Here is an 11880-nt window from a genome sequence, read left to right on the forward strand (position 1 = left end):
GGTCTTTATCATACAGTGCTAATATGATTAAAGCTAGGGAAGACCCCCCAAACGATAAAAATCTGCGACAAACTTGATGGCTTGCGCTCCAGGTCTCTGTGTGAGCGTGGACTTGAGCTCTCCCACAGTCAGCTTAATGATCTCATTTTTGTCCTTGTTGTCTTTGATGGACACGGACAGCCTCTCCATGTGGAAATTGACCTTCATGTCCTCAAACTATAAAGAAGTGACAACATAGTACATAATCAAAGTACTGACACAGTGTTTCATATTTTGATCTTTGTAATATTGTGTATGTGGATGGCAAGTCAAACAGAAGTGTATTATTAGTTGACAGGTGGGTGTCAGTGAAGGAAGTGACTCACGTTTTTTGGCAGGTTGGGATTAGCAGCGGTGTCACTGTAACCAATGGCAGTGTAGAGCTTAGCTTTCTCAGCAGGGGTTAACAGCTCATCAAAACCTAAGACAGAGAGACAGAGGGAATAAATGGAATACAAAAAATAGCATTAGCTGATACCTTACAAAAATATACCAGCGCACATTGCTTTGGTCATGTTTCCCATATGTGCAAACTGTCGTTATATCCTTATGTCTATTTTCTACATCCTACCTCCAGTCTTGACCTCTTTTATTTCTGTATCAGGCTCTCCTCCCCAATTCCACATCCAGCCGAACCAACCCTGAGACTCCTCTTCCTCCATCTTCATCCCTGGACGGTAAATACACAGGCCCGCCTTGCTCGCCTGGGGAAGTAAAAGAAGACAGTTCAGAGCTCTAATTTTTTTTAATTAGAATTAATGAACAACGCACCATCTCACCCTGACACTGAGACTGATTCCAACATAACTATTAATATGAACATAACATCTAAACTAACTGTATAGAAAAATGTTCCGCATATTTTCATCTGGGAAGCTTAAACAGCTGTCTCTATTCAGCTTGTATCACTACAAAGACCATAGATCAAAGAAGAGCATATTCATTATTTGTCATCTGAAATAAATTATATATTGTAATATATTACTTTGCTGGCCACCAATATTTATGAGACTGTATGAGAAATATTTTTTGTTTGTAAAATTACAGTCTATGGAAAAGAACTACACAGTGGCTAGCCAAGATTATGTAAGAATTTCTAAACAGCTGTGAAGCAACAGGACTTAAGTAAAGCGAGACACAAAACCTCAATCATTAGATGCAATTGTAACTGTTACAACTGTCTGTTTCTGCTTAGTGTTTTATCACTGTGGTCATATGTGGTATGTTGATGAAGACATATGGCATGTATGGTAAGATACATTCCATAAAGGGAACTGTACTGTGAATCATTTCTGTGTTTATTTTTGCTTGAATCCATTGGAGTGGAAAGGTGTTAACCTGTTTTTTTCATTATCCGTGAGATCCATGAGATAAAAGGGTTGAAAGGACACTAACAGCTGAGTACAGAATTTGTTAGCTATAACACTGCAATCATTACAATTTATACTAGAGATCCAGTACAAAGTCAGCATACAAAGTGGAGATTCCTGCTATAAAGTGGGTGAGACAGAGAGCTTACCTCCACCTCAGCTTGCTGTCTGGCCAATGTGATGTTAAAAATATCCAAGGTCTTCTCAGGCTCCTGAAAATAGATACAAGACAAACTGAGCTGTTAGGAGCTTCTTGCTAATCCCTGCAGTGATACATCTATTACTAATGTCCATCATTAATCACATCAGTAAAGGAGGTGATGGTTACAGAACAGAGGAGACAGACAAAAAGACCTTTAGATGTAATGTTGTATTTCTCTGAAATACATCATCAATCTGAAATGCACTTCAGTCACTTATAGTAATGTAGGTAATTATGGCTACAGCAAATGCATCCCTGAAAGGATATTGAGAAGGTAATATCTTTGTAACTAACTACTTTCATAATAGCAATGAATTATGGTAACTGCAGTCAAGTGCAGTAGGTATCTGCCAGCATGCGATCAAGGAGAAAACAGTACATCTGAACTGGCACTGTCAGTAACACACCACCAGATATATATATTCGGTTAGCTAAATTTGATAGCTGCTCAAAGGAACGTAAATTTATCCAGAATTTGGCCACAATGAAAGACAAATACATGAAAAATGACCTCCTCCAACCAACATCACATGAAGCAGTCAGTGGTTCAAACATTAGGATCTAACAGGATAAAAGTAAGAAACTAAAAATTTAGCTCTGTCCCACCTCTAATGCCTTGAGCAGCTCCTCACTGGGCTTCTTGCTTGTGATTTTGGTCTTGTAGAGCTCTCGGTAGCGTTTTACCATCTGCCGGTGGTGGCGAATGTGCTGCCATGACCACATGCGGAGACGAGGCTTCACATCCACCTCCAGGATGCTTGTAATCACATACCTCCACCTGCAAGGTAGGAACAACCAAGCACACAGTGAGCAAAGGTGTGCAAAAGTACTAATACATGCATATGGTCATATGGCATATGGTCACTGAATAGAATTCAAAACTCAAAATCAAATAAAAAATGTGTTTTCTGACCATATATAGCCATTCTTGTGAACGGGGACCATGGGTCTGTACTTCCTGTACGGGAGGTTCCGTGACATCATATCCACTGAGCCCAGCAGCTCCAAGATGCTAATGTACTGGAAAGAGAGGAAGTCAGCAATTACTCTCTGGCACTGAGCACCGAGAAAAGAGCATTTATCACTCTTTCAGACACCCTTTTAAATTCTGAATTCACTTTTTCCCACCTTGTTTGTATTAAACTTCTCTGTTTCTCTGGTTTCTGCCACACTTTTACAGAGACAAGTTAATACAAAATGCATACCTGGGGTCTGTTAAGTTCAATGGCCACCTCACTGAGATTGACCATCAGGTCCACTTTGGGAGAGGAGAAGTCCACATCTGACCTGGGGTTCATCCGCAGTTTAGCGTCCGCTGAGATGGGACGGAAAACTGTGGACCACCAAAAAGATTTTTTCAGGCAAATTGTCAACCTCGGCTTAATAATGTGTTCATAAACTTTGGGTCTAAACATGACTTTATGATTGTATGGGGGTAAAAATTAACCTACATTTTAGTGGGATTCCAAAAAAGGTTTTTACATTTAAATTTATAAAGTGAGCATATGAAATAACAGTATAAAACTTTGAACAAAGGATGACAGTAAGACACTTACTGAAGTCATGGCTGACACAAAGAGAGTTCTGGATTTCCATGCTGCTCTGGAGACATCGCTATAAAAACAGGGAGAAGAGCTTCATTGACATTTTATTTTGCCTATTTCCTTTGCTCAATATTTGCTGAATGAAATGAATGGTTAACAAAATCTGCAGTGATGGCTGAAGGATTTGCAGAGGCCTTTATTCAGTATTCACCAAGACAATTATAGCAAGGCTTCAATAACATTTAAGAAAAAGGCCTTTCATATTGTGACTCCATAACTTGCACTGTTCTGCTGCCCAACAGTGAAAACTGGCTGGCTAAGATTGTTCTGTGTGCGCACAATAGTGAAGTTGTGTCTCAAAAAAGCAGAATAAGACGAACAATGACTTGGCTGAATCCACGCTGGTGGATGCAAGGTGCAACACAGCAATAACAGAGTGACTCACCAAAGCCTCATCTGCACTGTGATTGGAGAAGAGTATTGAGTCGACATTCCAGTAGGCAAACAAGTTGTCTAGCTGAACCAACTGAGAAGAAGTAAAACAGAAACCAATTAGAGTACTGCAGAGCTGTGACAAAACAGAGCTGACAGCGTACAATGATTTCTGAAGTTTGGATCACGGCCCAATGAAATAAAATTGGTTCTTAGAACAACTCCTGACAAAACATTGAACGGACCCAACTGGTACAAATTGCCAAAAAGTTTTCAAAATGTTAATTGAACTTTGAATTAACCTGAAGTGACAAAGAAATGCAATGGTTAAAAACAGGCAGCGCCACACAGGACAAATTTGGCATTTCCTATAATATATAACTATATAAGCTATAAAGCACAGGCACAGTTGACAGATTAAGTGGTTGGATTTCTTACTTTGAAGAAAAGCCTGGAATTCTCATCCAAGAGACTGGGATTCCAGTTCTCGTCAGATGTCTGTAAAATCAAACAAGCAGTGAGGTGTGGCAGCCTTGCTGAAATAACTATACATTTTTAAATACATACATACAATTATGTCTAAGCAAATGTATTAACGAACGATTAAGAACACCTTAACTGCTGAATGTGATATAGATATACTCTGACTGGAGGGAAATTACAACCCATTACCTGAAGGCTGAGGTTTTTAAGTGACACTCCAAATGACAAAGGACAGTTTGGATTAGTGACCTGTGGAAAATACGGAGAGAAATGAAAGCTAAGTTCATCACTTACAGCTTACTTTACAGACACACATGTGAGTTATGCTGTACATGCATACATCACTATGGTAACTCGGCTTGAATACTCACATCATCTTCATAGCGTACGTGGATGTTAGATATCTTGACCTGCAGGTTTTTGATGACCTGGGTGACGAGCTTCTCCACAAAGGTGTCCTGCTTTTCCAGCTTCGGGTTCTCTGCCAAACACAAACGAATGTCCGGAACATGAGACCTGATCTCGTCCTGCAGCTTTCCTGCAGCTCTGCTCTAACAACTAGGATTTGACCTGGTGCTCCCTGATAGCAACTGGTTCACCTTACACATAAATAACATCATTCACTTACAGGTCGGTCCTAACTCTCACTACTGCTGCTGCTGCTGGAATTCATTGTTAACTTTTTTATAAATCTTTCAACCATTGCTTTTAAAACAACATTTCATTTTACTGTAAGTTGGCATCATCATTTTTTTTGCCATCATCAGTTATTTATTGTGAGTGTATTTCACTCTTCTCCACTTATTTTGAGGTATCTCATGTTTTTTGCTCTTCTTTCAATGCTAGTCTCTGTTGCAACTCTCCTGGAAACCTAACAGTGACACTCCTACACCTCCTCTCTTCCGTCTTGACTAAGAATGTCTTTGAAACCTTTTGAAAACTTACTGGGACAGAAAAGTGGCTGACTTTTTGTGGATACACACACAGAATACTTGTTGAACCCACACACTTACACACACAGTCCTCTTAAAATCAAAGCTGAAGCCTGACCTTGCTCAGCAGCCTTCAGTTTTGTCTCCTCTATCCGCTGTAGCTCCCTCTGACGAGCCTCCTGTAACTGCTTCTCCTCCTTTTCTGCATCATACTTAATACCTGGGAAGAATGGGGTCAATGAAATGTTTATTTGTCTGCACATCTCCGAAAACTATGAAATACACAGCATGTTAATCCAGAGTTTCAGTTTGTCCTTGCAAGTACTTTAGGGTCATGAATAAGTGACAGACCTCCTTTGTCTGACTACTGTGCCACACTCTGTTGTGTCTGCGAATCATTGGGGTTATTCATTAGACTGAACTTGATATTACTGATATTTAAACGCTTGTTTTTCATTACAATACATGTCATGAAAAGGCAAATGTTTTAATGTGTTTCAAAATTTCAAATGTTCACATAAAATGAGCCTAATCATCTTAACACTGACATGCTGCAGGTTAATAACCATAAAGGACTATTATTGTCTATTATGTCTATTACTGGTGGGAATCAATAGTATACACTGTATGTCTATGATGAGTACTTGGGTCTCATAATATTCTACGTATTTAGATAGACATAGATAGTAATCTTACTTGCTGTGGGGACTATGAGCAGATAGACACCATCCAGTGTTGCCTCTACTGACTGGGTGTAGAGGTTCTTCCATGGAATCTTTAGCTCCAGCCGTCCTATTAACAGAAACACAACATGAGAAAATCTTCTGCACAAAGGAAAGATGGCAGATGGGGGTACTGACTCCAATCTCACCTATATGACCCGCTCTCACTTTAAAAGGAATGTCAAGTTGACTCTGCAACAACAGAACAGCAAATTATTGAAGCACAAATCCATCATGAATGCCAGAATGTAATGACAGACTAATTTTGCTTACTTACACATTTATTTGCAACTTACCAAGGCATTTTCCTTTATTTCAAGATTTGTTAGAACAGCATCACCTGTGAGGACAGGAATATGTGTTTACTGATTGCTACTATGTACATTCTGATAAACTAAATAGATTAGTATTGTATTATAGGGCTCACATAGACACAGTCAAATCTAAAGAGGAGGTCTTTGGCCTTTGTCTATTGACATAATTTAGCAGGCAGGGCAATGGGGCACATGTATGTTATTAAAGCCATTCACGACAGGTTTGGTAAAACGAAGGAATTCACTCCATAAATTGGTTAGTTGTTACAAGTTGGAACATGTTTAGCAGTGGTTCTGAAACCTCCCCTAAAATCCTCTCATTTGGCTGGACAGTGTTTCAGAGCTGTGACCGTCAGACTTCCTAGTAGTGTTTGCAAAAAGGACTCAGCATGAAACAGTGGCGAGTAACAACCTGCTTGTGTGAAAGGGTGTGACCCTGAACTGCTCGCTGCTCTATAACTACACTGAGACAACAGCCGTGTAGTAGCAAATAAGGATCGTTAACAGAAGGTAATTGAAGCAGTAAGAAATTAACAATGCTGATTATTCTGTCCATAAGTTAGCATTTAGCGGCACCATCTTGCTCACACCGGACAGCTTAACTAGATTTTGGGATCGATAAAGTGACACTGACAGCTGAACGAGCCTGTCTCACACGACTGGTGGCTAACGCCTGTTAGCATTAGCTCGCCAGCTTGTCTAGTGAAATAACAAACACGCGTTCAGTTACCTCCCCATATGCCAAGCTGTAGCTGTGAGCTGTCAAGGTTGACAACGTAGTCCCCTAAAAATCGGTTGAGGACATCAACCACCAAGCTTTCGAAGACCATTTTGGCGTTTCTTTCATCTATCTGTCACCATGTTTACATTTCTGAGGACTTGCTTGCCTCAACGTCAGATGGAGACGTTCTGCGGTGGGCAGTGCTATTGCGTCATGCCGTACCAGCAATACGATTACTTGCTCACGCGCATGCGCATCAGGTAACATTCGCCCACTGCTGCAACGCTGAGAAAGAGGGCTACTGAGGGTAAGTAAATAGTAAGTGCCCTCATGTGGGCTTGTAATGGAAGTATTTTACGAGATTCAGCACTGACAACATAGTTGCTGCTTTTAATTATAATACTGTAACAACTGTCCACAAATTCAAAATATTTAATACAGTGACTTATCAATGGAAACAAACAGTGCATTGGTACAATTTAAAAACAGTATAAAAGTTGCTAAATGAAATGAAAGATGCTCATTTTTCCTGCTTGTTTGTAAAGACATCATTGTGTCCTCTGTGTGTTCTGACATTGACAGGCCAGAGTTCAAGGTCAGTCAAGACAAGAGCTATGACCAATAAAATGAATAAGTTGCAGAAATTTTCAGACATCCACTCTTTTATCAACTACATAGTAAAACACAGTCAGGAATTATATTGGCTTTTACAACCCTCTATGAAATTTCAAAAATCAATATTACAAAAGCATTATAAGGTAGCCTACTGAAGAAAGCATGACGCCATCATACACTTTGAGTTTTAATAACAAAACAGAATTACAGAAAGAAAACATTATAATTCTACATCTTTGATGATCTTAAACCTGCATTCACTGTTTTTTGTTTGTTTGTTTGTTTGTTTGTTTGTTTGTTTGGCCATTTGGGAGCAACAGAAGAAGCTGATGATATCATTTTATGATGTTGTTGTAGAATGTTGTTATGGTGAAATGTTTATTGTTGATAAAAAAGATAATGAGCAGCTTAAAGTACCAGCAAGTTGGAGAATTACACACACACACACACACACACACACACACACACACACACACACACACACACACACACAATCAGGTGTCTATGTTCCAAAATTATGCAACAGTAGAGATAGTTATTATTTAAATTTAGCAAGTGACTGTAAATTCTGTAAATACACTGTGAACGTGTTCTATTACACTACTGAAAAACAAAAGAATATGGTGGAAAACATCACACATGATCCTCTATTCATTATCATGACTAAATGATCAGTAATTACCTTTAATCTGTTTGGTTTTGTATGGGAGCAAGGTAACCTGACATAAACATGCTAGAAATCACATTGCAGTTTGGTTGATAGTTGACAAAGCTTTTTTTGTCATGGCTTTTTTGTATACTTTAAGAAATTAAGAGGGAATACCAAAAATGCAAGTCAATTCTTAGTCCCTTATATTGTCAGTACAATTTTATGCATATGCTAAGAGAACTGTATGAATGTATATAAATTAATGTTCCTTGTTGGTTGGTATTTCTGCCATCTGTCCCTATCTTCAACCCTTTTATTTTGTATGTATTGTAATAATTAGCACATTTCACATGCTGTCTTCCCACCAGATTATACAAAATGAGTTATTCTTCTACTTGTTTTTAAGAGGGACTAACTGACACAGTGGTTTGGTGATCCCTCCGATCACGGTCCCTCTCCTCAGTGTTCCAGATGCAGGTTTATCCACCACTTTTAACCTGAGCTGCAGTTCCATGAGATCCTCTCTTCTGAGGTCTGTAAAGAAGAAATCTTCGTTAAACACAGGGCTGTGGCAGTTCCTGATGGTGGCGCTCTCCTGCCGCTGCAGCTTCCCCGGAGTCAGACACAGATTCACTGCACAGTTCAGGGTTCGTTGGTCAGTTTCATCCCACAGGCCTTCCACAGACACCATATGGACTCTGACTGTGGAAAAGGGTGAGATTGTGTCGGTGGAGAATGTGGTGTGCTCAGCGAAGAGGCGCACTTTACCACGGCCCTGCATACGGAGGACATGCTCGCGCCAAGGTCTCTCCTTGCACTGCGGAACATCCACTGGGAAGAGGACAGGTGGTGCTAAGGTGAGTGAGCTTCCTTTTAAGCTTGGAGGGCAACTGGGAGAGGTTGTTAAACTTAACCCCCCCCTCTTCCACCTCCTTCTGTTCTCCCCGCTGCCAATTAAGGAAGGACAGGATGCTGCTCCTTTAAGACGGCCACAGCCTGATGGGATGTAAGAGGAGAATTTAGCACTATAAGGGGACCTGAGGGGAGAGGAGTCACTAGTCGATGGTGTTTCACTTTCTGTACTTCCTGTCTCTGATCGGCTCTTGCATAAAAACAAAGGGAGAAACCCAGAAGTTTTCTTGGGTAGGTTTGTCTCCTTTGCCAGCCTAGGTGCTTCAGTAGGAGCACTTCTATCAAGTATGTAGACAGGGCACTTAGAGTGGAACAAAGACTCTTTCCTTCGAGTGTTGAGGCTCTCATAAATCCCATCCAGGCCATACCCCTCTGCAGAGAATGGCAAGGGTTTCTTTGTCGCTTTCCAAGACACTGATGCATCGCCATTCTTTATCTTCACATCCTTTGCCTTTACATGTGTAGTGTTTGAAGAAGTGCTGCTCTTGGGTACCTTGTTCTGACCGTGCAGGTTAGGTACAGTGGTCTCTGATGCCTGCAGAGGGCTTCTCTTGCAAAGCCGTGGTGGCAGGCAGAACTCTGGGATCTTGTCTGGGGTTAGGATGTTGTTGTGCAGATTGAGAGAGAGACTGGCCTTTGAAGAGAGAAAGATATCCTCCTCACTCTTCCCCATGTAACGACTCAGCTCTAGAGGAATGCTCTCCATGCTCTCCCTGATCTTCCCAAGCACCCACATTGTTATCTTCTGATGATTTAATACGACGTGAGATCCAAGTTTTTTTCCCTTTGGCAACAAAAACAAAAATGTAATTCAGGCGACTCAAACAAACAATGCATGAAACAGAACACACTTTTCATAATTAAGAAAGAAGTTAATCCCAAAAGCTGAAACGCCAAATATTTTCTTCTCACCTGCTGAGGTCTTGACGTGTCCTCCTCCGAAGAAAGATCTGTATGAGTGTAACGGATGTGCCAATGACAGATTTTAAAGGTGAGTGCTTGGCTCTGCATCACTGGCCTGCCGCCCCCGCCTGCATCAGAGACCAGGCTGTGCATGCACAGACACACACGCAACACTCACGACAAGAACACACGTAACAGACACAAGTAGTGTAGCGAGTCACTCTGTGCCTGCTGGAAACTGGGTGCATTGTAATCAGAAGCAGGTGCATTGGTGTGTATTTAGTTGTGCCTCAAGGATGTGATGTCAGCTTTCCAGTTAGTTGAGAGAATTTACGTCAACATGGAAATGTGCCCTTCTGTTGTGCTGTAAGTAAAGGACATTCCACTTCATCATACACCATGGAAATTTACAATAAATGTAAATACATACAGCACAAATGCTAGCTTAGATACAACATCAAAAACATCAAGATATTGTGAGTTTTAACTTTATAATTGTGCTCAATAGAATTAAAGTGATGCTGAAACACATAAGAAAACATTCAAGTGTGTGTTGTTATGGTCATGATGAAATAATTATAATCTGCTTTTGAGAGAGCTGACCTCTCGTTCAAAGACAGGAACGCCCCAGGCCTCCTGACGGCACCCGTCACCTCAAAGCCACCACCTCCGCCGCCACCACTGACCTTTAAACAGCTGGCAGTCCTGGAACACAACTGACCTGATGTGTGCAAGGCAGCTCGGAGTCAGTATATGTACTACTTTTTTGTAATTTCAGACTAAACAGATGTGGTCAATATACTTCCTGTTAGAATTGTAGGCTTATGTAATCTGCCGTTATTGGTTCAGTCACTCTTTTCCATCAAATGATCCGGTTTCTGTCTTTTTCATAGTAAGACATTCATGCTGTGGTTTCCATCCTATCCAAGCTTTACTCTAGATCATATTTGCTTTTTGGCCCTCTGAATATATAACTATATATAACTAATCCATAAGGCAGTGTCATTTCTATGTAACTATGCCTGTCATTCAAAGGTGTTAGTATGATTTTTCCAAAGGTCATCATGTGAAGAAATAACATATATTCATTTCATCAAACACTTGCAATTTGTACACAGAACTGGAAGGCTCTTTGAACAAGGTGACTTCCTCAACCACAAGAGGGCGCACATGGTTTATATTTCCTTCAGGCAACCTTAAAGTTAGGTTCATCTTCATTAAGACATCAGTGGGATATAGATAATGTTTTTGCATAGCATTATTAACAGTATAACATCTATAAAAATGATTACAAGAGAAATGGAAATCAAACAGTCAGTCAAATATGTTTAAAATCCACACAGACAAGCACACCCACACTTTAGACACCTGTCCTTTGCTTCATTAAAATGACCCTCTCTTATTGTTCTAATTAAACACTAAGTGAGTGAGAAACAGCATCCCTGCCCGTGTGCCGTGTGTGTATGTGTGTGTGCGTGTGCGTGTGACAGAATGAATATGAGGATGATGAATACATTCGGGAGGAGTCAGGGGCCTCCGGAGCAGCCAGGGGTCAGGAGGCTTTTTGTGGTAGTGAAGATCGACTTTATTACACCAATAAAAACCCAGAGTGCTCTCTGTAATGGAGAGATAAATGATTGGGAGTCAGAGGAGGACCTTGCCTTTAACCGCTGTCACAGCTGCAATTAACGCTAACGAGAGAACAGTGCATTGTTGCCAAATGCTCTACCGCTGTCAAGTGCATTAGTGTTAAAACCTTTTTGTTCTGGAAGTCTACATTTTTAAAATAATAATTCATTATCTTTTATTTTGTGGGCTTCATTTTGGTAATTCACTTTGAAGAATACTACATTAACTAATCAGCCAAAATGCACTAAATGTCTTATCAAAAATGTCATATTTTATTCAGCTTAACTTGCATTGAAAACACTTTTGTAGGACTCAAACTCAGAACCATACAATAATGTTTTTTATTTTTATTGAATCATGTTTAATTCAATTTCCAGCTTGTGATAAACACACTAATATAGGCTACAGGTCAA

At 40.2% G+C, this 11880-nt stretch overlaps 2 protein-coding genes across 3 annotated transcripts in view; both read right to left on the reverse strand.

Moving 5' to 3' along the window:
- vps13a (vacuolar protein sorting 13 homolog A) overlaps window positions 1-6917 on the reverse strand; it is a 35726-nt gene extending 28809 nt beyond the window's left edge. For both annotated transcript variants that reach the window (XM_041938000.1, XM_041937999.1), the window contains exons 1-17: window positions 6769-6917; window positions 6021-6064; window positions 5874-5916; window positions 5699-5794; window positions 5121-5222; window positions 4442-4551; window positions 4260-4319; window positions 4026-4085; window positions 3601-3681; window positions 3168-3225; window positions 2817-2944; window positions 2525-2631; window positions 2218-2389; window positions 1559-1621; window positions 611-743; window positions 366-460; window positions 74-216 (exon numbers count right to left, since the gene is read on the reverse strand). In XM_041938000.1, coding sequence (XP_041793934.1) covers window positions 74-216; window positions 366-460; window positions 611-743; window positions 1559-1621; window positions 2218-2389; window positions 2525-2631; window positions 2817-2944; window positions 3168-3225; window positions 3601-3681; window positions 4026-4085; window positions 4260-4319; window positions 4442-4551; window positions 5121-5222; window positions 5699-5794; window positions 5874-5916; window positions 6021-6064; window positions 6769-6868 — 1595 coding nt within the window. In that variant the 5' untranslated portion in view covers window positions 6869-6917. The remainder of the gene's footprint in view (window positions 1-73; window positions 217-365; window positions 461-610; window positions 744-1558; window positions 1622-2217; window positions 2390-2524; window positions 2632-2816; window positions 2945-3167; window positions 3226-3600; window positions 3682-4025; window positions 4086-4259; window positions 4320-4441; window positions 4552-5120; window positions 5223-5698; window positions 5795-5873; window positions 5917-6020; window positions 6065-6768) is intronic.
- Window positions 6918-8414: 1497 nt separating this feature from the next.
- Window positions 8415-9671, reverse strand: LOC121606240 (C2 calcium-dependent domain-containing protein 4C). The gene has a single exon (XM_041936442.1). The coding sequence runs from the start codon at window positions 9669-9671 to the stop codon at window positions 8415-8417; it is 1257 nt and encodes a 418-aa protein (XP_041792376.1).
- Window positions 9672-11880: the final 2209 nt, after the last annotated feature.

Source organism: Chelmon rostratus, chromosome 5, assembly GCF_017976325.1.
Source record: "Chelmon rostratus isolate fCheRos1 chromosome 5, fCheRos1.pri, whole genome shotgun sequence".
Classification (NCBI taxonomy): domain Eukaryota; kingdom Metazoa; phylum Chordata; class Actinopteri; order Chaetodontiformes; family Chaetodontidae; genus Chelmon; species Chelmon rostratus.

Excerpts from the sequence above, each read along its gene's own strand:
- LOC121606240 (XM_041936442.1), bottom strand. The coding sequence starts at position 9,671 with ATGTGGGTGCTTGGGAAGATCAGGGAGAGCATGGAGAGCATTCCTCTA.